This window comes from Monodelphis domestica, chromosome 3 (genome assembly GCF_027887165.1).
Source record: "Monodelphis domestica isolate mMonDom1 chromosome 3, mMonDom1.pri, whole genome shotgun sequence".
NCBI lineage: Eukaryota > Metazoa > Chordata > Mammalia > Didelphimorphia > Didelphidae > Monodelphis > Monodelphis domestica.
In genome coordinates, this window is record NC_077229.1 from 401275323 (window position 1) to 401299218 (window position 23896).

At 38.8% G+C, this 23896-nt stretch overlaps 1 protein-coding gene across 1 annotated transcript in view; it reads right to left on the minus strand.

Annotated features, from left to right (window-relative positions):
* INO80C (INO80 complex subunit C) overlaps positions 1-19575 on the minus strand; it is a 55746-nt gene extending 36171 nt beyond the window's left edge. Inside the window, exon 1 of the mRNA XM_001362923.3 lies at positions 19318-19575. Coding sequence (XP_001362960.1) covers positions 19318-19464 — 147 coding nt within the window. The 5' untranslated portion in view covers positions 19465-19575. The remainder of the gene's footprint in view (positions 1-19317) is intronic.
* Between the last annotated feature and the right edge of the window lie 4321 nt (positions 19576-23896).

A 23896-nucleotide genomic window follows, 5' to 3' on the forward strand; every position in this document is an offset into this window, starting at 1 on the left:
TGTTACCTAAACAGCCTTTTGCTCCTTTTGCCTTTGTTAACTGTCCCACAGATGATGATGGATGGATGGACCCCATCAAAATGGCTATAACCTGTATCAGTGACCTTTAAGGAATTTAATGAACTAAAAATCTCAAGTAATTTTAACAGGTCTTCAGAAGTGTTTTTTAGGTATCGAGGACTACCAATACTTCTGACTGATTATTTACCTATCTTTGACTTCTGTGTGACAAGATGTAAGGGTCCATTGAGTAGTAGAAAGAATATGGGTGACAAGTGAAGTACAACCACACCATTCCATTCCCTATCTCCACATTTATCTGTGCTAGAGCAAAGTGTAGAAATGCAATGGATGGGACACATACAGCTGTTAGAGTCTCCTCTCGGTGGAGGAAAAATTTCCCATGGAGCTTGGTGATCCCTGGACAGTGCTATGTTTGTAATTCTTCAGCTTACCCTACCCTTCCCCCAAGATGGTATGGTACTTGTGGTTTGGTTTATGTTATTCCACCTATAATGGTGCATGACCATTATATTGGCCAAACAGACAAGTCCATAGCCAGAAATCTGGGATCTTGGTGGCTTTCTAGACCCAAAAGGTCAAGGCCAAATTCAGTAACATTCTCATCAGCAGTGCAGAGGTTTTTCTGGGCACTCCTACCAAACTTTGGATGATGGCAATGAAAGACGCTGTCAGAAATATCTCAGCTGATTGGCTCAAGATACAGCTCAAGCCATCTCCCAAACTACTAAGGCCATCTCTTTCCTACAGGAAGAGATTGACTCCTTAACAAAAAGAATTCTATAAAACTCTGGAAATGCTTACAGCCACATTGGGAGGTATATGTGCCTTTATTAATCAATCTTGTTCTAATGTAAATAGATCTGGAGAAATTGTGACAAATATCCATGAGCTTTAAAGGATTTTAAATGGCATGCAGCAAGTTGCTGTAGACTCATGGGATACTTTGTTTGAGGGGCTTCAACCTTCCATATTGGGCTCTGCAATTCCTTTTTGCTTCTTTCCTTCTTCCTCTCAAAGTCAACATTATACAATCACTAAGCATTGGATAGAGAGCAAAGCAAACATAGTATATGGATTCATTATATTATGAGACAAAACCTTTTTTCCCACTTCCATGACATATAGCAGGGCATTATCAAAGATATTGGGACAGAAATGGCAAACATGTAGGAACAGGGTAGAGGAAAAGCAGCAGATGTAATCACAGAACTAAGATGCTTATCTCTGCTAACAATTCTCCTTATGAATCAGAGGCAAGTACAACTGATGCTGGTTATGTGGTCCAACTGCTTGCTCCTCCTTCTTTGGTGGGGCAGATTACAATTTCACAAAAAATAGTACTGTGCTCCATTGCTGGAAAACTTGTAAGATCATGTGAAATGGGGCCTTCTTTGCCTGCAGTGTTGGGATATTGCCTATATTACTCAATTGTGCAAGTTAATATCTTTCCCTTATTTACCTATTTAGGACTGGATTCAAGGAATAAAGAAGCCACTTGGATGAGGTTCTATTGATCTGTTCCTATCTGTGAACAGTAGAAGGAAACTGGCAGGCAGGCCTGGACCAGTAGAATTTTAAGTAACATCTTGATTACAAGAAGCCAAAGTGCCTCTCATTTGAGAATATATGTATGAGGCCCTCCTTATCTCTAGCCTTAACATACCTAGCATACCTTCCTATGTGACCCAGTTTGTTCTTCCAACAGCAAGGCCCAGTACTTGGCTTGTTGGCATCCACTCTATTTCTTATGTATTCACCTCTCTTCTTTAGCCTGGCTCAACCTGTGAGAGAGAACATAGCTTTTTCCTTATTATACTTCCTAAAACAAACAGGTTAATAGCACGCAACCCTTTACTTAGGTGGTTTTTTAGGGCATTTATTACTCAGAGCTAAAATTAAAACTCAATTTACTCACTGGTCTCATCACTTTTTGGACTCCTCCTGGATAATCACCTTCCCACCCTGGAAAAACCTCATTCCCTAAAAAACCTCTCCCCATTCTCCTAAATGGTGAAATGTCTACCCAGACCAATATTTTGGGAAGGGCCCCAGACATGTTTCTCCTCCTTTGTGGCGCAACCCACTCTCCAGACTTCTCCTCCAATAAGACACCTTCCCTCCCACCTTTTCCAACTTGCCTTTTATGAGTTGTCCAAAATAAGTTCCAGGAGAGTAGGGCCTATCTTAGTAGCTTGTCCTTGTATCTCATAGTACCTTGTACATAGTAAATCCTTTATAAATGCATTAATCTATTTACTTAAAACTAAACATAGAAGATTAAACAAAAGGGAAAATATAAAAATTTAAAGAGGTTATGGGAATTAACCCTTGTTCTTGGTGCAAAATATGCAGAAAAGTAGGCTTTAATGAAATCTTCTTAGTTCTGTCCCCACCAGCTTCTCTCCCCCTGCCCTATACCTGACTAAGGTCTTCTTTCAGTTCTTTGCCTCAGAGTCACACAGCCTAAATCTGTCTGGACTGCATGTGATCTAACTTTACTCATTTAGTGAGAAGATTTGCTTTAGCAAAGCTATTAAGTGTCATAACCTTCCTAAAGTCTGTTTTATACAATTCAAAGTCCTTGGTGTAAAAGCTCTGGCCTGCAGCTGAAACTTCTCTCTCTTATTCCCTACTCCTACAACTTACAGTGAGTGTCCCTTACCTAGACTCTCCAAGGATTTCCCAAGGGAAAGACTAGTCCTGCCCTTTGTTGATGTTTTCTCCTCTACCTACTGCCAAAGACTGTCAACTAAGCCCATAAACACACACCCTTACCCCTTTCTGGAAGTCTTATAGATACCCCACCATGGTCCTCTCTGTCCCTCTCCTTTAAACTTGGCATCCCTAAATTGACTTTCATTTTCCAGTTCTGTGATCTTTTACTGCATGCAATGCTTTTTCTGGCTTCAAGCTCATTGGCAGAACAGAGTTGACACAAACACCTTATGGTCAATGAACACCAGATATCTGTAGCTTCAACTCTCAGCCTAGTCTCAGATTTGCTCAGCCATACCTGAAGATCCCTTATCTTCTACTAAGAGTGATTTACTAGAATCCAAGTTCACAGTTACAGAGATTCCTTAAAGTTATGGCAAATAAAAATGAATTTTTGACATGAATATTGGCAGGACCCGGCACCACAACCATATACACTGAACTGCAGATAAACTTAAAATTTTTCTGCTTTAAGAAGATAGAATTAATGTACTGTTTCTCTTTTTTAGTGTAATAGTCCTTATGACAACACTAGGATGCATTGACAAAACATTTTTTTAAATGTAGTCAGTTGTGAGTTGTAATTTTTTTTTAAACAATCATCTGATGGATAACCTTTTGGTGATGAACTTTTATTTAAAAAAAAAAAACCTTTTTCACTTCTGACAACTGGCTATGCAAACCTGGTGCAAGTTGCCTAAACTTTTTGGGCTTCAATTTCCTTATCTATAAAATGAGGAAGGTTAGATAGGATTCGTTTCCGCTCTAGATCTATAATTTCTAAGGTTCTAATCTTCAATCATTCCTTGTCTATTCTCTATTGCTTTTCCTGATCACTCCAATTTTGGATCAATGTTCAACTCTTCCCATCCTTAAAAAAATCCTCATTTTGCCCATAGCCAAAGAATTTAGAGAGATTAACACACTTATCCTTGGCCGTTCCCTGCCTCCATTTTTTCCCTTGTTTCTCTCTGCCTTTCTCCCCTTTCCCTCTTTATTTACTCTTAGTTTTTCCTACACACACATTTCTATTTTTTCTTTTTTTTTATTTTCTTTCTTCATAGGCTATAATCATGAAAAGACACATTTTACAAATTACCTACTATATTCACTGAATAAAGTTTTGTGTTCCCACTTCTGAATTTTAAAAGTTGGTGGGTTTATATTTTTTCCTAAAAAACAAAGAAACCAAAAAACCCTGAATTAAGCTGTCTTTTATTTGGATGTGCACTATACTAATATTATTCTATATGAGCTGGTGATCCTTGAAAGAAAAAAAAATAGATTCTTCACTCTGGTCATTGCTGGTAAAAAAAAGAGAGAAAAAGAATGAGAAATGGTGGCCTAGAAGGGTGGCAATGTTTGGCTAAAGAAGTTAGTAATAAATCACAGATTACAAATAAACCATTTTGTTCTACAAGGTTTGGTGGATATGGAAAGCTTCTCATCCCCTGGGAAGAGCCAGAATCATAAAATCACAATCTGTTCCCCAGTAAGTAGCCCCCGAAAATTCTCCAAGGTCCACATTCTTGACAAACACCACTCCTGAAACTGTGAAGGTCTTTAAACACTATCTCATAGGACCATACAGTACCACTGAAACTTCTTGAATAAAAGAATGGCATGGACATACCTACAGTATGGAAAACAAGTTAGAGACCCTTGAGAACAAGAAGACCTATTAGGAGACTACTGCAATAATCTAGGTTAGTAGTGTCAAACTCAAAAAGAAATGGGAGCCATTAAACTAGACATAAGAATTCCTGAAGGCTACATATTGACTTAGTTTTAAAAATGTGATATCTATGTTTTACTGTATTTTTATTTTTATTAAATATATATCAATTATATTTATTTAAACCCTTACTTAGTATTGATTCTAAGACAAAAAGTATCAGTTCCAAAGCAGAACAGTAACGGTGAGGTAACTGAGATTAAGTGACTTGCCCAGAATCACATAGCTAAGAAGTATATGAGGCCAGATTTAAACCCAGGACCTCTGATCTCCAGGCCCAGCACTCTAGCTACACCGCTCCCCCTCATTAAATTTTTAAAAAACTTTTACCGTTACTGTGTATTGTTCCAAGGCAGAAGGGCATTAAGGGCTAGGCAATCTGGTCTCAGACACTTCCCAGCTGTGTGACCCTGGGCAAGTCACTTGACCCCCATTGCCTAGCCCTTACCACTCTTCTGCCTTGGAGTCAATACACAGTATTGACTCCAAGACAGAAGGTAAGGGTTTTAAGAAAAAAAAAAAAGATTTCCTCTCCCACCTGTGTGCCAAGCTCTCCCATGTCTGTCATGCTCTCCCTCCTCCTCACCCTGCCTCTTACAAATAGCTTTCTTCAAGGATCAGCTCAATTGCCACCTCCTTCAAAATGAAGGAAGGAAAGGAACATTTACTAAATATTACTCTGTGTCAGCCCCCTGGTAAGGGCTTTGCAAAGATCTCATTTGAGTCTTACAAGAACCCCAAGAGGTAGATGTTACTATTATCCGTCAGTCTTGACTGAGAGACTGAGATGAGAGTGAGGTGGTATAACAGAGTTTCATTAGGGGAAAGGAGGGGCAAGGGGGGAAGGGAGGGAAGGAGCAGTGAGGGAGAGAGGGACCTGACACTGGGGGCGGGTGGCTATTGAGTCCCCTGGGAGAGGAGGGTGGCAAGGGGAGGATCGGAACCAGCAAGGATGGGCACCGAGTCTCCACCTGAGTGGAGATGGGTTAAACCTCTTCTAGGATTGTTATCAGTGATGAGGTAACCCGGATTGCCTCTGTTGGTTCAGATGAGCTACCTGGACCAACCTCATAGGATGACCCTAAGAGGGGGTATAGAACCTCATCTCTGGATGGGGGGAAGTTTCCAGGCTGCTGGGCAGTCATGTGGGTGGTCATCTGTCTAGGCCTGACATAAAAGACCTGGTGTTCTGCCAGGTTTTGTTGGGGCAGTTTCTGTTTGGGCAAGTGCTGGGGTGGGGACCTATTAGTTTCAGTAGAGATTAGGGTAAAGGGGGTTTTGGTTCCATGGTCTATCATTATCTCCATTTTACATTTGAGAAAATTGAGGCAAAGAGAGTTAAAAAACTTACCCAGGGTCACACAGTCAGTGTCTGCGGTCAAATGTGAACCTAGGTCTTCCTTATTCCAAGCCCAGTGCTCTATTCATTGTACCCCCTAGTTGCCTTTAAAAGCCCTTCAAAAGGTCATTCTGGTTCACAAGTTATTAGTGCCTTACTCTGCAAAATCACTTTGGATTTATTTGCATATATTCTATTTAAAAGCGATTTGTTACCCCTCAGCTCCCAGAAGAGTGTAAGCTCCTTGAGGGCAGGGACTGATTGTCTAGACTACTTCTATATTTGTAATCATAGCCAAGAGCCTGGCCCATAAATGTTTAAAAAGTTCTGTAACTTTTTTTTTACCCAAATCCTCCCTGCCAGCTGTCTGCTCTGGCTTTGGGTTACCTGGTCTGTTGCTCCTCAAACCCCAAGTACTTTCTATTCTACCCCAGAGTAGACTCTGAGACACATCTATGTGACAAAGATAGATGTGGGCTCGGAGGCAGAAAGAATCAGAGACAAAAGTTGGCAGGCCAAACAGAAATGGCAGAGAGGAAAAACTGAATGTCTTTCTTACCATACTGGCTTCCCCTCTGGGAGTCACACGTTTTCAAAAATAATCCACATTTATTCATAGACAGTCATTGTTGCTCTGTCTAAGCTATGAAGCATTAGTCACTTTAAAACACTCTGACTGTTAGACAACTATGTCTGCAGTAAGGAACCTTTTTACAGAAGATGCCAGGGCCTTCCTGACTTCCAAAAGTAAACAAATTTAACAAGCAGGATATTTGGGGGACTTACAAAGGAGGCAAGGGTATTAGGGGCTCGTTTTCTGAAGAGGCAGCTTTCCCCCCTCCCTCTACTAAGGCCTTGCAGAGCTGCTCTCCCCATCTGCTCAAGAGGCCTTTTTCTAATCAAAACTGTTCTAGGGCTTCCAAATTCTAAAACACGGAACAAACCATCTAGATGTTTACATCTCAGAGACTTGGTGCAGAGCTCTCAAGCTTCCTGGGCCTCAGCCTTGTGCAACCTGAAGACTGGAGGAGCTTCTAATGTCAGGAATAGCCTAATGTCATTTGGTAGCAGATGTGGTTCCTGGGCCCAGATGATTCTGAGGACAACTAGTTTATATTGTGTCAACTTAAGAGTTTGTTTCATTTTAATTATTTGACAAACACCTAAGGATCTGTCTCAACAACATTTAGGTACCCTTCTCTGGGAAACAAAACATTTAACCTGCTTTTATTCATTTGCTCATATTCAACATGGCCAATCCTTAGGCAAGGGCAGCTAGGGGACACAGAGGATGGAGTACTGGGCCTGGAAGCAGAAGATTATCTTCCTGAGTTCAAATCTGGCCTCAGACACTTACTAGCTAGGTGACCCCGGGCAAGTCACTTTACCCTATTGGCTTCAGTATCCTCATCAGTAAAATAAACCGGAGAAGAAAGTGGCAAATCACTTTCTTATCTTTGCCAAGAAAATCCCAAATGGGGTCACAAAGAGTAGAATACAACTGAAAAAACATCTGAACAACAACATCCTTAGGCAAAACTGCGAAATAGGCAAAATTGACCTGGCACTTCTTGTTCTTCTGTTCCACTATCAAGCATGGGCACTTTCTTTATACTGTCCCTGAATGACCAGGGACTCTGTACAGTTCCCCTCCAGGGCCGTAGTCCTTGGCCCGTGTGTCAACCTTTCCCATCAAAATTTTCTAAAAGCAGCCCCTCAACTCAGTTCTGCCCTCTTCTAGATGGCACTAGCTAGTGAACCTGGAATTAACATATTTTTAATGTGCAATTCTAGAATTGTTTAATTCCAAACAATAATAATAGTCTTTCATATAAACCATATATGGAAACATTTTGTGAACAGGCCTATTTAGTGGCCAGATTTTCTGTAAGTCATGCTCTAATTCAGAGGAACTCATATGGCAACCACATTCTTTATGATTTCTTAAGAGGAAAAAAAGTTACAGATAAACTATTACATAGTAAACATAATTTCTAAACTTTATTGCTAGAAATGGATATATAAGGAGAGACTATTAAAGCAGTTCAAAATTGGACTGACTGCCGCAGCGGCAGAGAGTTTCCTCTCACAGGAGGCATCTGAGCAAAGACTGAATGAATATTTGTTAGGAATGTTAGAAGGAAGATTCTTTTGCAGGTATGGGTTGGACAAGATGATCTCTGACATCTCCTTCAGCTCTGAGAATATGAGAGTCTGTGAAATACATTATGATAAACCTTAAGAAATGAATTTCCCAAATAGCTGATGGTTAACACGAGATGATTGAGCTTTGTTATTTTTACATTTTTAGTGAAATGCTTTCTAAAGTGTATCTATTATCCTGCCTACTCCAGTAAAATATACTAAAAACATAACTGCTCATTTAAAATTCCTAATGCTTGGAGTGACCAAAAATAGAAGCTGCTTCATAAATATAAATAATGAGAAACATTTCTCAAATAAACATGAGAAAGGGACTTCCCTGAAATTACTGTTCACAAAGAGACTGGATGGCCATTAGTCATGACTATTACGTGCAGAATTCATATGGACTTGGGTATGGATTAAAATGATTGATTTAGAGCAATAAGGCCCAGTTGTTGTTGTTCAGTCCTTTTCAGTCAGGGCAGACTCTTCATGACCTCCTTTGGGGTTTTCTTGGCAAAAATACTGGAGTAGCTTGCTGTTTTCTTCTCCAGGTAATTTTACAGATGAGGAAACAGGGGCAACAGAGTTAAATAACTTGCCCAGAGTCACACAGCTAAAAAGTCTCTTAAGGCCAAATTTGAACTCAGGTCTTCCTGACTCCAAACCCATCATTCTATCTAATATGCCACATATCAGCCCTAGATAAATCTATAAATGAGACTCCCAGGTAACATTTCCTGAATGGGTAGTACACTGGAAAGATAAAAGGATTTAGAGCCTGAAGATGTAGGTTCAAATGCCAGCTCTGCCACTTATTACCTGTATAATAGTGGGCAAATCACTTAACCTCTGTGGGCTTCACTTTCCTCATCTGAAAAATGAAGTTAGGCCAGATGACCTCTAAAGTCCTTTTCAGCTCTAAATATATAATCTTATGATCCCTCCCTAAACACATATATTCACAGGCTTCCATCTGTACGTAGTTGTTTATTCTGGTGCTCTCTCAAATTTTTTCCAAGACATCTGAAACAAGATACTAGTGCTTAACACTTTCTCTTCCCTGCCACAGGATTTATAGATGGAAGGGACCTGGGAAACTCTCATCTTATAAACTGAGAAACCAAAGCCCAAGGAAGTACAGTAACTCACGTGACAAGCCAAAACAGCACACAGGCAATATTATATCAGAGTATAACACATTTGATTATTGGTATTATTAGTCCACATCCAACATCCTGGCCTAGGCTCTCATTACCACCTCCACAATCAATCAAGTGACAAAGTCCTTTGGTTTAAAGGGATCCTAGAGCAGTCTGTGCTTCCAACTTTCATAGGCCTCTTTTTATAATTAAAAAAGGTATTGGATTCCAAATGATAGCATTAGTATCCAATAACTTTTTTAAAAACCTTATGGTAGAAATATGTAGAGCTATGTGATTGATGTTTCTTAAACTCATTCTTGTCACTTAGGGATCTATTTGTAATTCAGTCTAGTAACAGTTTTAATTTGCTGTAGATATAGAACTTTACTAGCTGAAATACTCCACATTTTAAACTCCCTCAACTGTGTATTCGAATAAACTACCATTCCTTTCCCTGTTCCCTGGCATAAGGGCATCACTATCATTTGAAGTTGGAAAATTGTGAGGTTGGTTCTTCATCTATACTGCATCCAGAAATAAGGCCTACCACTGCTCAGATGTTCAGAAGAAAATGCCCTCTCCTCACTCACATGTGACAGAGGAATGCCCTGTTTCTTTCTAGATGGTCAAGAGAACACCATAGAAAGGCCCTATAAAAACTCTACGTAAATCCCCGGTCAGTGAAGTAATCACTGATAATCTCTGGTCCACTTGATAGTCTCCCAGGCTTGGCTTATACTTTGATATCCACTCCCATCCCCTAACCCCAGGTATAGGCCTGCCCTGGACTCTGCTCCATTTTGCTTCCTTGTTTAGATGTCATTGAGCCTCTTGCCGCTGGACCTTCCCACCAACTAACTGGCAGTGCTGGGGGTAGAAACATTGATGATAATAATCTTCCTAGAAGGATTCCTGAAGTTGTCCCTTCATAATAGAATCCAACTGAACTCTCTGGATAGATAACAAGCCCAGGCTGAGCCACAGGAATCTCTCTTTCGTTCATGAACTGCTGACCAAAGTGGAGACTAAGTGTCCTGGAAGCCATAAGGGTTGAGTCACTGAACCTCATTCTTCATCAATACGGAGTCCCTCACTCGTAAACCTCTCTTAGCTCACACAGTCCAAACCAGGGACTACTCAGTCAGTTAGACACATGAAAAACCTAATAAACAGCCATACTGACATCCTGATAAGCATGGCCTGAGAAATGGGGAAACCTGTGTTTCAACAGGAAGGTTTCCTCTATCCACTAGATCCATGAATTACTGACCAAGTTCATTCTGGATTTAAATTCAAGGGCTGAGGGTCTTAATCCTGTGCCTCAAAGATGGTGAATTCATTCCTTCCTTTTAGATTCATGAGTGCTAACCAAGGCTGTGACTTACCTTTACCCTTACCAAGGCCAGGACTCCACTTGCCTCCGTAACGAGCAACTCTCCCTTCTATTTTTCCCCCTTAGACCCATACGTCACTGACTAATGGAAAGAATCTATGCCCCAGTAGTAGAGAACCCCTCCCCAAATGTGGTCTGAGTAAGGCTAGAGAGACATACCTGATAACAAAAAGCTACAATGAATTCAGGAAGACTTATGTGGATTTGTCTGTGATTGATGAATAAACAAGTTTGACACTATGAAATCCAACAATAAACTACTCAGATGACCTATTCCAGAAGGGGCAGAAGTAAAGGTCATATTTCATTCTAAAAAGCCAGAAAAAAAATGTTTCCTACTTGGTATAAATAAATGACACAAAACCTATTATTCATGCTGTATATTTTGCTGGTGCTAAAGATCAAAACTTGATGAGCACAGGGACACTTCAAATAACTATTCTCTTGAGGGATCCACAGCCCACAGGCTAAGAATGACCATATTAGATGTCAGGAGATGACAGGCACAAAGATAAGAAATGGGGTATACAAGAACTTCAAAGGAATAGAATCATCAGCCTAGGTTCTCTGCTTTTATTCATTTGAAATCTATATTGTCCATTTATACTACCCATTCCCAAATAGCAAATATTACTATCATTCCCTCTAGACTTTATTTTGAGAGGTAATTTGGTAAAAGCGCTGCTCTTTAAGTCATTTAACAAGCTCTGATTTTGATTAGTGATCTCATCATCTCCCACATGATCATTTCCAGGCCAATAATTATCAGATATAATTGTCCAGTCCTAACCTCTTCCCTGACTGTTGTCTCTAACTTCCTAGAAAATATCTCAAACTAGATACCTCACAGACATCTTAAACCAACATCTCCAAAACTAAAGCCTCCCCCCAAACTCTCCCATCTTCCTAACTCCCCTACTAGCATAGCATCCACCTAGTCACTTAGGCTCACAACCCAGGTGTTATCTTCAACTCTTCCTTCCTTCCCACTCCTGAGATCCAATCATTTGCCAAAGGATCATGGCCTCAGTCCTGGACATTTGCAATAGCTTTCTGCTTGGTTTCCCTGTCCCTAATTCACTCTAGTCCATCCTCCACTGAGCTGTCAAAATGATCATCTTCTACAGGTCTGACCATGGTACTCACTAATTCAATAAACTATATATGGCCCTTCATTATTCCAGGATCAAATATAAAATCCTGTTTGGCTCTTAAAGTCCTTGTGGCCTAGCCCTTTCCTACTTTTCCAGTCTTTTAAAAAAAACTATTACCTTCTGTCTTGGTATCAATTCATAATGTCTACATATAATAAAAGTTCTAAGGCAGAAAAGAGGTAAAGGCTAGGCAGTGGGGATTAAGTGACTTGCCCAGGGTCACACAGCTAGGAAGTGTCTGAGTCCACATCTGAACCCAGGACTTTCTGTCTCTAGGCCTGAGGATCTATCTACTGTGCTACTGTGAAGATTAATTGTAACACTCCCCTGATTATAACAATGAAAATATTTAACTCTCCCCTGATTGTGAAGATTAAATTGTAACCCTTGTCTATTTTTAGAACACTGTACTTAAAAGTTAAGTATGGAGCTCTACCTGTTTTTAGATTTAATCACCAAAGGTGCAAACACCCCATTTCACACATTGTGTGGGGAAAGTCTGTGACCTATATGTGTGATAGTGGATGGTGAATCAGAATCGACTGACTGCCTCCTGGGCAGTCCTAAAACAAAGTGTCAACTGTGATTGGTAGATGTAAAATTAGGGGAAGACACAGGAAGTGACACAAAAGAAGCCTCCTGAAAAGGAGCTGTTACTTCCTGTGAGATGGAGTTCTTCATTTTTTGGGAGTGGAGACTGGAGGAATTCTTCATTTTTTGATCTGCTGACTGGACCTGAGACCCGTTCCTGACTGGACTGACACATGGTGAATGAAAAGCTGACTCTTAACTGCTGCTTTTTCTCTGAAGAGACCAACCTCAGGAAAGACTTATCCTCTTGAGAGAGGCTCCCTCTATCCCCAGGGCCTTGGCTACAAGAGCCAAGGCCCTTCCAGTTAAGAACAAACTCTCCCTGCCCAGAGCAGGGGAGTAATTACTTAGTGTTTAGGCTAGATATCTTACCTTATCCTCTCTGATTTCTTACTTCACTCTTTCTACAATTTGTAAATAAATTGTAAATAGATCTCTTTGGAATTAATTAAATTCCTGGCAACCACACTCATAAAATATAAAGCCCAACTCTTTTAAAATTAAGCCCCTTTCACCCTTTGACCCAGCCATAGCACTGCTGGGTCTGTACCCCAAAGAGATAATGGACACAAAGACTTGTACAAAAATATTCATAGCTGCGCTCTTTGTGGTGGCCCAAAACTGGAAAACGAGGGGATGCCCATCAATTGGGGAATGGCTGAACAAACTGTGGTATATGTTGGTGATGGAATACTATTGTGCTCAAAGGAATAATAAAGTGGAGGAGTTCCATGGAGACTGGAACAACCTCCAGGAAGCAATGCAGAGCGAAAGGAGCAGAACCAGGAGAACACTGTACACAGAGACTAATACACTGTGGTATAATCGAACGTAATGGACTTCTCCATTAGGGGCGGTGTAATGTCCCTGAACAACTTGCAGGGATCCAGGAGAAAAAAACACCATTCATAAGCAAAGGATAAACTATGGGAGTGGAAACACCGAGAAAAAGCAACTGCCTGAATACAGAGGTTGAGGGGACATGACAGAGGATAGACTCTAAATGAACACTCTAATGCAAATACTATCAACAAAGCAATGGGTTCAAATCAAGAAAACATCTAATGCCCAGTGGACTTACGCGTCGGCTATGGGGGGTGGGGGGGAGGAAAAGAAAATGATCTATGTCTTTAACGAATAATGCTTGGAAATGATCAAATAAAATATATTTAAAAAAAAAATTAAGCCCCTTTCCCCCTTACACTACCTAGATGCTCCTACTTTTCCAGTCTTCTTACACCTTACTCCTCTCAATATACTATGTGATCCAATGAAACTGTCCTCATTACTGTTTCTCTGGGGATTTTCACTGGCTGTCCCCTATACCTGGAATTCCTTTCTTCTTCTTTGTTTCCTCCTCCTGGCTTCCTTCAAGTCTCAGCTAAAATTGGACCTTCTTCAGGAAGCCTTTCCTGGTCCTCCTGAACTTTCAAGATTTTCTGCAGTTTATCCTGTATATATCTTGTTTGTACATAGATTTTTGCTTGTTGTTTCTCCCACTGGACTATCCTTGAGAACAGAAGCTGGTTTTTTTCCTTTGTATTCTCAGCATTTACACAGAGTTCTAGAGCATAGTAGATACTTAATAAATATTCTGATACTAGCTATATAGCCACGAGCAAGTCACTTAATCTCTCAGGGTCTCAGCTTCATCACCTGTAAAATGGGGGCTAATAACACTTCCATTACCTCTGGAACTCTTGTAAAAAAAATGCTTTGTAATTTTTAAATGCACCATATAAATGGGTTATTTTTTCTATCCTGAGAATAAATTTCATTTTTCCTTTCTACCCCTCAACACTCTTCACTTTCCCTAATTTTATTGGCCTGTTTCCACTTGACATCAAGCATAAAACAGCAACTATACCTACAATTGCCCTGGACTAGTTTCCAGCCTCTTAATTTCCCAACTGGATGCTTCCTGTTTTCTGATTTCTCCACGTCTCACACTTCCCTACAGTTTATTTTTTAGAGTATTTGAGGTACATGAACTTCATTATATGACTCTTCTCTATCCCCTATGGTGACTAGTAGCATGTTGGACTCAGAAGAGAGTAATGAAGATTTCTGAGTTAACTGAATTGGAATGGAATGATAAGGACTGAAAGAAAGAGAAGCAAAAATGAAAGAAGGAGCAACAAACAAAAAACAAAAACAAAAAAAGTCACTTCAAGGGAACTTCTGAGTTGTTTCCCAAGGCAACATGTGTAAGATACCTGCAGATATTCCAAAACAGGAAACTGTGATGAACAGCAAGTTAGATCCTAGGGAAAAGCTTAACAGACAAACTTTTCCTAATATAAGAGAAAGTTTCTCTTTCTTTTAGAAATACTAGAGAAGAAATTCTATTACAACTTCTCCAAATCCCAATACAATCCTTTTTTATTTTTATTTTTATTTGTTCACTTCAGACAGGAAAAGAAGGTTTAATCATCTGGCCAGTCCTTTTCCCTACTGGATATGTCTATCCTGAAAATTATTCTGACATTATTGAACTATTTACCTGGGCATAAGGTAGCTCTGCTCCTCACTGATCATTCTTTTTTTTTTTTTAACCCTCTACCTTCCATCTTAGAATCAATACTGTGTATTAGTTCCAAGGCAAAAGAGTGGTAAGGGATAGACAATAGGGGGTTAAATGACTTGCCCAGGGTCACACAGTTGGGAAGTGTCTGAGGCAAAACTTGAACCTAGGACCTCCATTTTTTAGGACTGGCTCTCAATCCACTGAGCTACCCAGCTGTTCCCTAGCTGATCATTCTGAACTACATGAAATTGTGATTTCTAACAGTATTTACTACAAAAGTTCTTTAGCTCAACAAAGGAATCTGAATACACTCTTTAAAAAAAACCAACTCTTACCTTCTGTCTTAGAATATTGATTCTAAGGCAAAAAAAAAAAAACCAGTAAGAGAGAACAACTGGAGTTAAGTGACTTGTTCAGGGTCACAAAGCTAGGAAGTATCTGAGAACAGATCTGAACCCAGGTTTTTCTGACTCCAGTCTGACGCTCTTCCATTGTGCTACCTAGCTGCCCCAAATCTGTATATACTCTTAAATTTATAATGGAATATAACCTCTGTTACTTTTAACTCAAAATTATGAATCATCCATTTACTCAACAAATATTTATGAAATATATATGCTTAGTTAATACTAGGACAGGTACATACTACCATACTAGGTAGCACATAAGAAGCAGTAACTATCATTCACAGCAAGCACCAGACTCAGTTCTACAGGGCAGTTAAGTTCAGTTACAGTCCAACATGAGCCACTGGACAAACACTAATCTTTATAATATGCTTATTTCTTTTATATCTAACTCAGCTATAGTCCAGAGCATAGAAAGGGCAAAAAGAACAAGGGGAAGTTACTGAAATTGGATCAAGAAAAAAATTAAGTGTGAAAACATTTCATTATTAGAATCTGCATACACTTTGAGCCTTATTTCTCATGACTTTCCCATCTAAATCCTTCCTTCTCCTTATTAACTTACTTTCAAGCTTCTAGAGATCTAGAAATCCTTCTTCCGCCATCTCTGCCCATAAGAGTCACATCCACTTTTCAAAAGCCTGGCCCAAATCTCCACTTCCTTACTTCCCCAGTTTCTTTCAAGTTTTAGCTAAAATTCTAATTTCTACCAAAAATGTCTTTCCAGATTCCCCCTTAATAATGTTAGTGCCTTTCACCTGCTATCTTGGATTTCTCTTGTGCATATCTCATTTGTACATAATTGTTTTCACATCACCTCTTCTTTTAGCCTGTAAGCTTCTTAGGACCAGGAATTGTCTTTTACCCTTGTCTCCTCAGTCTGTGTCTGGCACACAGGGAAGTGCTTTAGTAGGTGCATAACAGATACTTAATAACTGACAAAAATGCTTTCTGACTAACAAATCCAACCTCCTCCATAGCATTTACCAGTGGCTTCAAGCAAAAATGTTATCTTCCACCTCTTAATTCCTATGGAATTTACTACCTGTCTGTACCATTCATATGGCACAGTCCAATACTGGAGTTGTCCTCAGAAATATCTTATCTCCTCCCCTACCAGACTGAAGGCTCCTGGATGACAATGACCACAACTCATTGACTTTTATATACCCTTCAGTACCCAAAACAGTAATTTGCAGATGAGAAATGTTCAACAAATATTTGTTGAATGAATAAATGTTTCAACATGTGATAAACCAATTTGTAAAGAAGTGTTATATGTAGTGGAAAGGGTATTGGAGTAGATGCAAAAAGAAAGAAAAGAACACCACTACAATAACCAGATTAAAAAAACACAAAGAGAACAAATTCAGAAAGGTACAGAAAGGTCATTTTGTAACTATTATTTTAAATGTCCTATTTTTTTTAAGTTGAAATGTTCTTGTTTGGTAATGATTACTTAATTTATAAAAATGTATTTTAACTTAAAAAAAAGAATATTGGGCCTAGGATTTTGGGAAGAACTGAATTTGGATCCTGTCACTGGCTCTGGAAAAGTGAACAAGTCACTTAAATCTCTCTGAGCCTCAATTTGCTCATCTTTAAAAAGGGAATAATACCAGTCATACCTAAATCAGAGGCTTGCTGCGAGGATAATTTTGTGAAGTGCTTAGCAGATTTTAATTGTATAGATAATTTTAAATCAATATATAAGTATCCGCTACTAATATTAGTATATGTTAAAAAGGTAAGGGAGATAGAAAAATATGGTGACTTACAAAGCCATATGGAAGGAAGAACTGTAACATTCCATCATATTACAGGTTAAAATGTGATGTAATGGTCGTTTTAGGGAAGTTTGCTGCAATGAATTTGTAATCAAAAGATCTATATAATCTTCTTGAGCCTCAATTTCCTCATCTGCAAAATTCTGGGATTGTACTACATTGCCTCTGAGGTCTCTTACTAGTTTTAAATCTTGACCTTGGGTAAATTATTTACTCTCTTACAGTCTTAATTTCTTCTGGTGGCAAAGAGGGGGCAGGGCTACATTACCTCTAGATAAATTCTAACTTTAAATTTATGATCATTTGCAGCTTAAGTAATAAATTACAGTGGACCAATTCACTTTAAAAAGAATATACCTTCTCAATTCCATACAAGAGAACCAATAAACTAAAAATATTGGGAGTAGTTCCTGCTATATCCATACCATTGTTTTAGGCCCTAGAGACACAGACACATATGACCAATATGGAAATATGTTTTGCATGATAATACATGTATAACCCAGATTCAATTGCTTGACAGCTCCAGGAGGGAGGAGAGAAGAGAGGGAGAGAGACAATTGGGAACATATAACTACGGGAAACTTATGTGAAATTTGTTAGTATATGTAATTGATAAAAATAAAATATCTTTATAAAATAAAAAAAGAAAGACAGGAAATTAGAGTCAAGGTATTGGGCTTTTAGGAGCTGTCAGTCTAGTTATGAGTTTAACTCTCACAAATAAGGAAAAGTTAAAGAACAAAAGGCAGTACATGACCTAATAATAGATAATGTAAGTTGAATAAAACCTGAATTTGTGAGATAGCAGAGGAATAGAAAAATAAAGGTCTGATATGAGAGTCTTTGGGGGGGAGGGGAATGAGCAGAATTTAACTGTATATAAAAGAGATGAATCAAAAATGATTCCAATTTCTAGTAAGAATGATTTTTTAAAAGTGACTGATACCATTAACAGAGAAAGGATGAAAAGCTAACTGGTGAGAAAGGAAGAAATAGGTATAAGAGTAGTTGTTTTCCACTTATTGAATGTGAGAAGCCAGCAGTGTTTTAAGGGAAAATACTCATCAAGCAGCTGATTCAGTAGCATTCAATAGGTATTTTTTCATCAAGTATACAGTATAACTTGGAGGTTTCCTAGAGGAAAAGAATGGCACTGCCCACTTCACTCATGCTAGAAACTTTGGGACCATCTTCAACTCATTATTTTATATCTATTCCAAATTCTGTTCAATTTTCTTTCTAAAGACTCATATCTTCTCCCTTTCCATTCCACTGCTATCTCACGAATCGTTTTTTTAATCATCTTAACACTTTTTATAAATATACTTTGCCTTCTCTTGCCCTAATCCCTCTTAATTACTTCTTTATCCCATCCCCAAATACCATCCTTTTACAGTCTCTCTCTCTCTATATGGACTAGATGACCTCTAAACTAACTTCTAACTGAAGTTAAAAATCCACCTTTGTGTATTTTTATTTGTTTGCCTTATTAGATTGTAAGTTCCTTGAGGGCTAGGATTTCATCTTTTGTCTCTTTTTGGGTCCCCAGCACTTAGCACAGTGCCTGACACAAAGTAGGTATCTAATAAATCTTTATTAACTTGAAATTGAAATTGTAAGCTCCTTGAAAGCAGGGGATGCCTTCTGCCTCTTTTTGTATTATCAGGGTTGGCACAGTGCCTGCCATATAGTAGGCACTTAATAAATGTTTATTGAATTGAAAATCACTCCTCTTTACATTTAAAGAAAACCTTATTCTCCTCCCAGGGAGCTCCGTTTTGCAAGTGAGGAAGCAAGCAGTCAGAAAACCTGAATTCTGGCTCTTGGCTAGGACTCATTAATCACCTGGAGGAACTTGGTTCATCCCTTAATCTTTCCGGGTCTTAACTGTAACCTTAAATGAGATGGCCTAACCAACTTCCAAGATCCCTTCCAGCTCTAAATCTAGGCTCCCCTGGAAGCTCGGTGAGGTTAAGTGATTTGACCGGGGTCACATACGTAGAGTTCCAGGCTCCCCAAAACAATTCTATTAAATAGGGAACAAAAGAAATGCCTTCCTTTCCTTCCAGTGCCAAGCTGCATCACCTGCCCTAGAGGACACCCAGGGTCAAAGTAGAAGGGCTACAGACGACCCTTGTTGGTTGGGGGTTTGGTTTGGTTTGGTTTGGGAGGAAAGGGAAATAGTGTGCAAAGGGACAGCTCCCCCAGGTAAGTGGAGTCCCAGTCCCTTTAACACGTGGGCCCATCTTGCTCGCAAGCGCAGAACGCCGCTCCGGGAATGACTCCCCGCCTTTCTTTCATTCCCCACCCCCACCCCCTTCACGCATGCGCAGAGCTCTACGGAATTAGTACCTGGGTGTAGGCAGCAGTTCCGACTTTCTTCTTCTTGCTGCTGCTGTACCCGCCGCCGCTACCGTTGTTCGCCGGACTGGCCGGTCTTTTTTTGCTGTTTCGCGCCATTGCGGGGGTGGTGGCCACAATAGGGAGTTGGGCTGCCATCGTTGCCCTGCCCTTAGGTCCCTCCCCTCCCCCTTTTTTTTCTTTCCCCTCCCCCAGGTCTCAGGCGTGCGCTGCCGCTCCCGCCTCTCCCGGAAAAACCCGGGCTGGATTAGAAACGTGCTTGCGTAAACCTTCTGGCCGCCGCGAAAACCCGGAAGAGGTCGTGGCCATGGATTGAACCGGCCTGAGCTTCAAGGCCATACGAAGAGGAGGCTGAGGTGCACTTCCCGCCGTATACATTGAGTTTGACGCCCAGGAGAGTCCCTCGCACCTTAATAAATGTTGCCTCACCGCAACCATTGCCATTACCTTTACTAGTAAGGCCAAGGGTGTTTGATTTCACAATTAGATTAGGAATTTGGGGGTTTCCTTTTTTAATTTTTTAAAACCTAGAAACATTTTAAATTTTTTTTAGCAAACCTAGAAGACAGTTTTTTCCCTACAGTATCAATACCTCATATTGGAGAGGAATGTTTCTAAAGGTGTAGTGATGTCACTTATTGTTTAATCATAAATTGACTGGGTACAGTAGAGTAAAACCTGAAAAATAGAGCCAGGATTTATTTTTTAAATGAATGGCCACCTAATAGTTTATTATCCTTTTCCCTTCCTACCTACAACTTTCCCCAGGTCTTGAAAATTGTTACTCTTTCCTGAAGATAACCTGAAACGACTGCAAAATAAAATATTTCTCAGTAACTCACAAGTCCCACAGAATACTACCCCCCTCATTTTTCTACAATGAAGCTTGGGAAAAGTCACATTTAATGGAAGACTTGGTGCTTTTAACACTATTCAAAAATATACAGAGAAAGGTAGTTGTTAATCTATATCCCAATCTAGTAACCTTTTCCCCAAAGCTAGAAAGTTCTCATACCATTTCTCCTACCATAGACAAAATAGAATGGGACATCTGGATGACAGCCTACTATTATAGTTCCAAACTCTGGTATTTCTTAAAACCAGGTGAAGGATGTATTTTTTTACTGCTTCACTAACCCACAGGGGTGCAAAATTAGTCATGACTTGTTGTAGTATGCATTTTTAAAAACAAATATGATTTTTTAAAAAAGTGAATAAAGTGTATCCTGCCTTTTAACCCAGAATCCCTAAAACTCCTCCCTAAGAACAATCAAGAAAAAATTTAAAAGATTCTCTGCACATCAAAATATTTATAGCACTTTTTAAGGTAGCAAGGAATTTTGGTGGCTCTTTGTTGAAGAACATCTTGCTAAACTGACATTGCTAATGCCTGTTCTGAGTTCTCTACACTGACTTTTGTATTGAAGATCATTTGGACCCAGGGATTTCTGTCCCTTGGTTCTCAGCAGCAATGAGGACTACAAGCAGGACAGCAAGAATATATACTTATCTCATTGGGTCTTCTGCCTTTGTGTTTCTAACCTTAGCATCCAGATCTTTTCCTGCCTCAGTGATAATTCTGTGGGTTGAAAGTTTCAGAGCTCTAGAACCCTTTCAACTCAGCTACCTTTCTGATGGTGATTTATTCAGGCTTCCCAGAGATTATAACCCTTACATTGATCTTTCTGTAGCTGATCAACTAAATATAGTCCACACTATCCCCTGACTAGCCAAGAGACCTGGACCTTCTGAGTTGCACACATGGAACAAATCTTCAGAGAGTGCAAAATATCCTAAATATCCATTTAACACACCCACAGGGTAATTTTTACCTCCTAAAGTCTAATGACCATAACTAGTCACTTGAGATATTTATGTTTCTGTAAATTTTCATGTATGTCTTTGAGTTCTTTTCTGTCTTAAGCATTATTTGTGGTGGAAGAAATAATTGCTGTCATACTTGATATTCATATTGTGCATTGAGTTCCTTTTCTTGGAAGCACCTTGTTACCCACATTTTGGCAAGACCTAAACAGGAGCTATATGTAAACTCTTTTTACATTTTCCTGGAGTTAACTGAGGTGAGGAAAGAACCAGAGAGAAAAACCTGCCCCCTATTCTTTGGGTCACAAAAGTATCTCATTTTTTAATGAGAATGATTTTTTAAAACATCATTTGAATAGCTATAAGAAAAAGGGCTTCAAGCTTACTTGAATATGCAATAACTAATAAATTTGTTTTATTATTGTTTATTCAATAAATGCAAATATATTTATGAATGTCTTAAAAGAATTATTCTGTTCTGATTTTCCTATTAATGCCAGAAAAACATCTAATGTGAGTAGCTGAAAATTAAACAGAAATTATAGGTACACCCCAAAATACTGAGTTACTAAAGTATTACAGGTACACTCAAAAATACTGAGTTACTAAGGTATACACAAAAAATAAACATCAGAGTTTTAACCCTTTTTATCTTCAAACAATAAAAATTACTTTAACTGGTTAACAAAGATTATTGATCTTGTTCTTCACTCTCACTTTTGGCAATCTCATTCATTACTTTAGCTACCAACTATCTTTATGTCTGTGACTCCCAAATATCCATATTTCATTTTGACCTCTTATAAGCTCCAGACTAATTTTCAGCTGCCTGGAGAACATCACCTTCCAGTGCTTCAAAATCAATGTTTTCAAAACAGAGTTTTTTAAGTTTTATCCTACACATACTCTTCCTTCTGATATTTTCATACCTGGCACTACCATTCACTCTTTCTCCTTTCAAAGCCATGAGGTTATCTTTGATGCTTTCTTCTTCTTCCATTCATTTATCCAATCAATTAACAAGTCCTGCCTTTCTATTCTGACATTTCTTAGGTCTCTATGCCTACTTTCATCACCCTAAGTAGTGATAAGCACACTCCACCTTATCATTCTTTTCCCACTGAAATCCATTCATTATACCACTGCTAAAATAATATTTCTCAAGCATATACCTGGCTGAGTCACAGCTCTGATTAAAAAAATGCTAATTTCTCCCTGTTGGCTACTGAGCAAAGATCAGACGATCTGGTGCCACCTTATCTTTCAAGCTTTATCTTATATTGTGCCCTCTGAATATTGTATGCTACAGCCAATCTGATTACTCCAGGTCTCCTGAATAAACCTTATACTCTTGGTCTATGGATTTATGCTTACAGTGTTACATGGAATGTACTCCCCTACCTGACCTTTGGGAACCAGTTCATAACTGGTGATCGGTTAAAAGATCAACAATTTTTGCCCCTATAATTCAAAGCAGATCTGGAAACTTTTTTCATATGTAGCTGGTTAAATGCTATTGCCAGTGACAAACTTTAAGTTTTAATTATGAAATTCTATCATGTTTACCATCATTTATTAAATGACATTTTGGGTTGGCAAGGTAAGCACTATCAAGGATATTCACAGGATCCCTTGACAGATGTAAACACAGAGATAACTTCATTTAACATTCCTCTCATCAGTTTGAAACTACACATGAAATATTCCACAAACGTGTTCACTACCATGAAAAAAGTCCTATACCAAGTGCAGCTGTGAAATTACCTTTATGTGGTATATTTTAGGGCAGGTTGGTGGATCAGTGGATAGAATCAGGTCTGAAATGGTAGTTTCTAGATTCAAATTCAACTTTAAAGTCCTAGCTTTGTGACCCTGGCCAAGTTATTTAAATCCCATTGCCTTGCCCTTATTCTCCTTCCTTGGAACTGATAGTATAGATTCTAAAACAGAAGGTAAGGTTTTAAAAAAAATTAAAAAGATATTTAGGTTAAATGATTGTTACCTTCTTGGAAGAGAACCTTTAAAGAGGCATTTTGCTCTATTGAATCAAAAGCTTTTTTTTTTTTTAACAAGCAACAAAAAAATAAACAAAAAGCAATTTTGTATCTTTGATTTCTCTTGGTCAATTGGCTGTCTGGCCTATTTGCATTTCTTATGGACTTGGTTTTAACTGTGGCTTAGTTCTTTCATCTCTTTTGAAGTGTTGTGGTTTTCACTGAAGGATCCCCATAGTCTTCTGAAGTTCCATTTAATCAATACAATCTTCTCCACAAATAGGAATATCTAGAGAATAATTTATTTAATTATTTCTTTTTTAGCACTTACCTTCTTTCTTAGAATTAATACCAGGTATTGCTTCTATTTGCAGATAACATTGTGCTACTTGTATCAGTTCCCAGAATACTGCAGAGTCTCCAAAATGAGATCCATACGTATTCTAAAGACTTTGGTCTAATTATCCACTTAAAAAAAACTAAGAGTTTAAAAAAAATGCCTGTTATCCAGGTTGTGATTTGCAATTGGATGGACCAACTGTAGAAAAATTATCTATCAGTATTCATCTCTTAGCTAGAAACTACAAAGACAATGAATTAGGTCCAAAATTGAACAAGAGGAGGTGAAAAGACTAGTTTGCTTTTGGGAAATTATAAAGTTTATGTAACAACCTCAACTTTTAATTTGAAACATAGACTCATCTTTTTAATACCAATATTCCTTTTTTGATTTATAGTGTGAGTAATTGAAA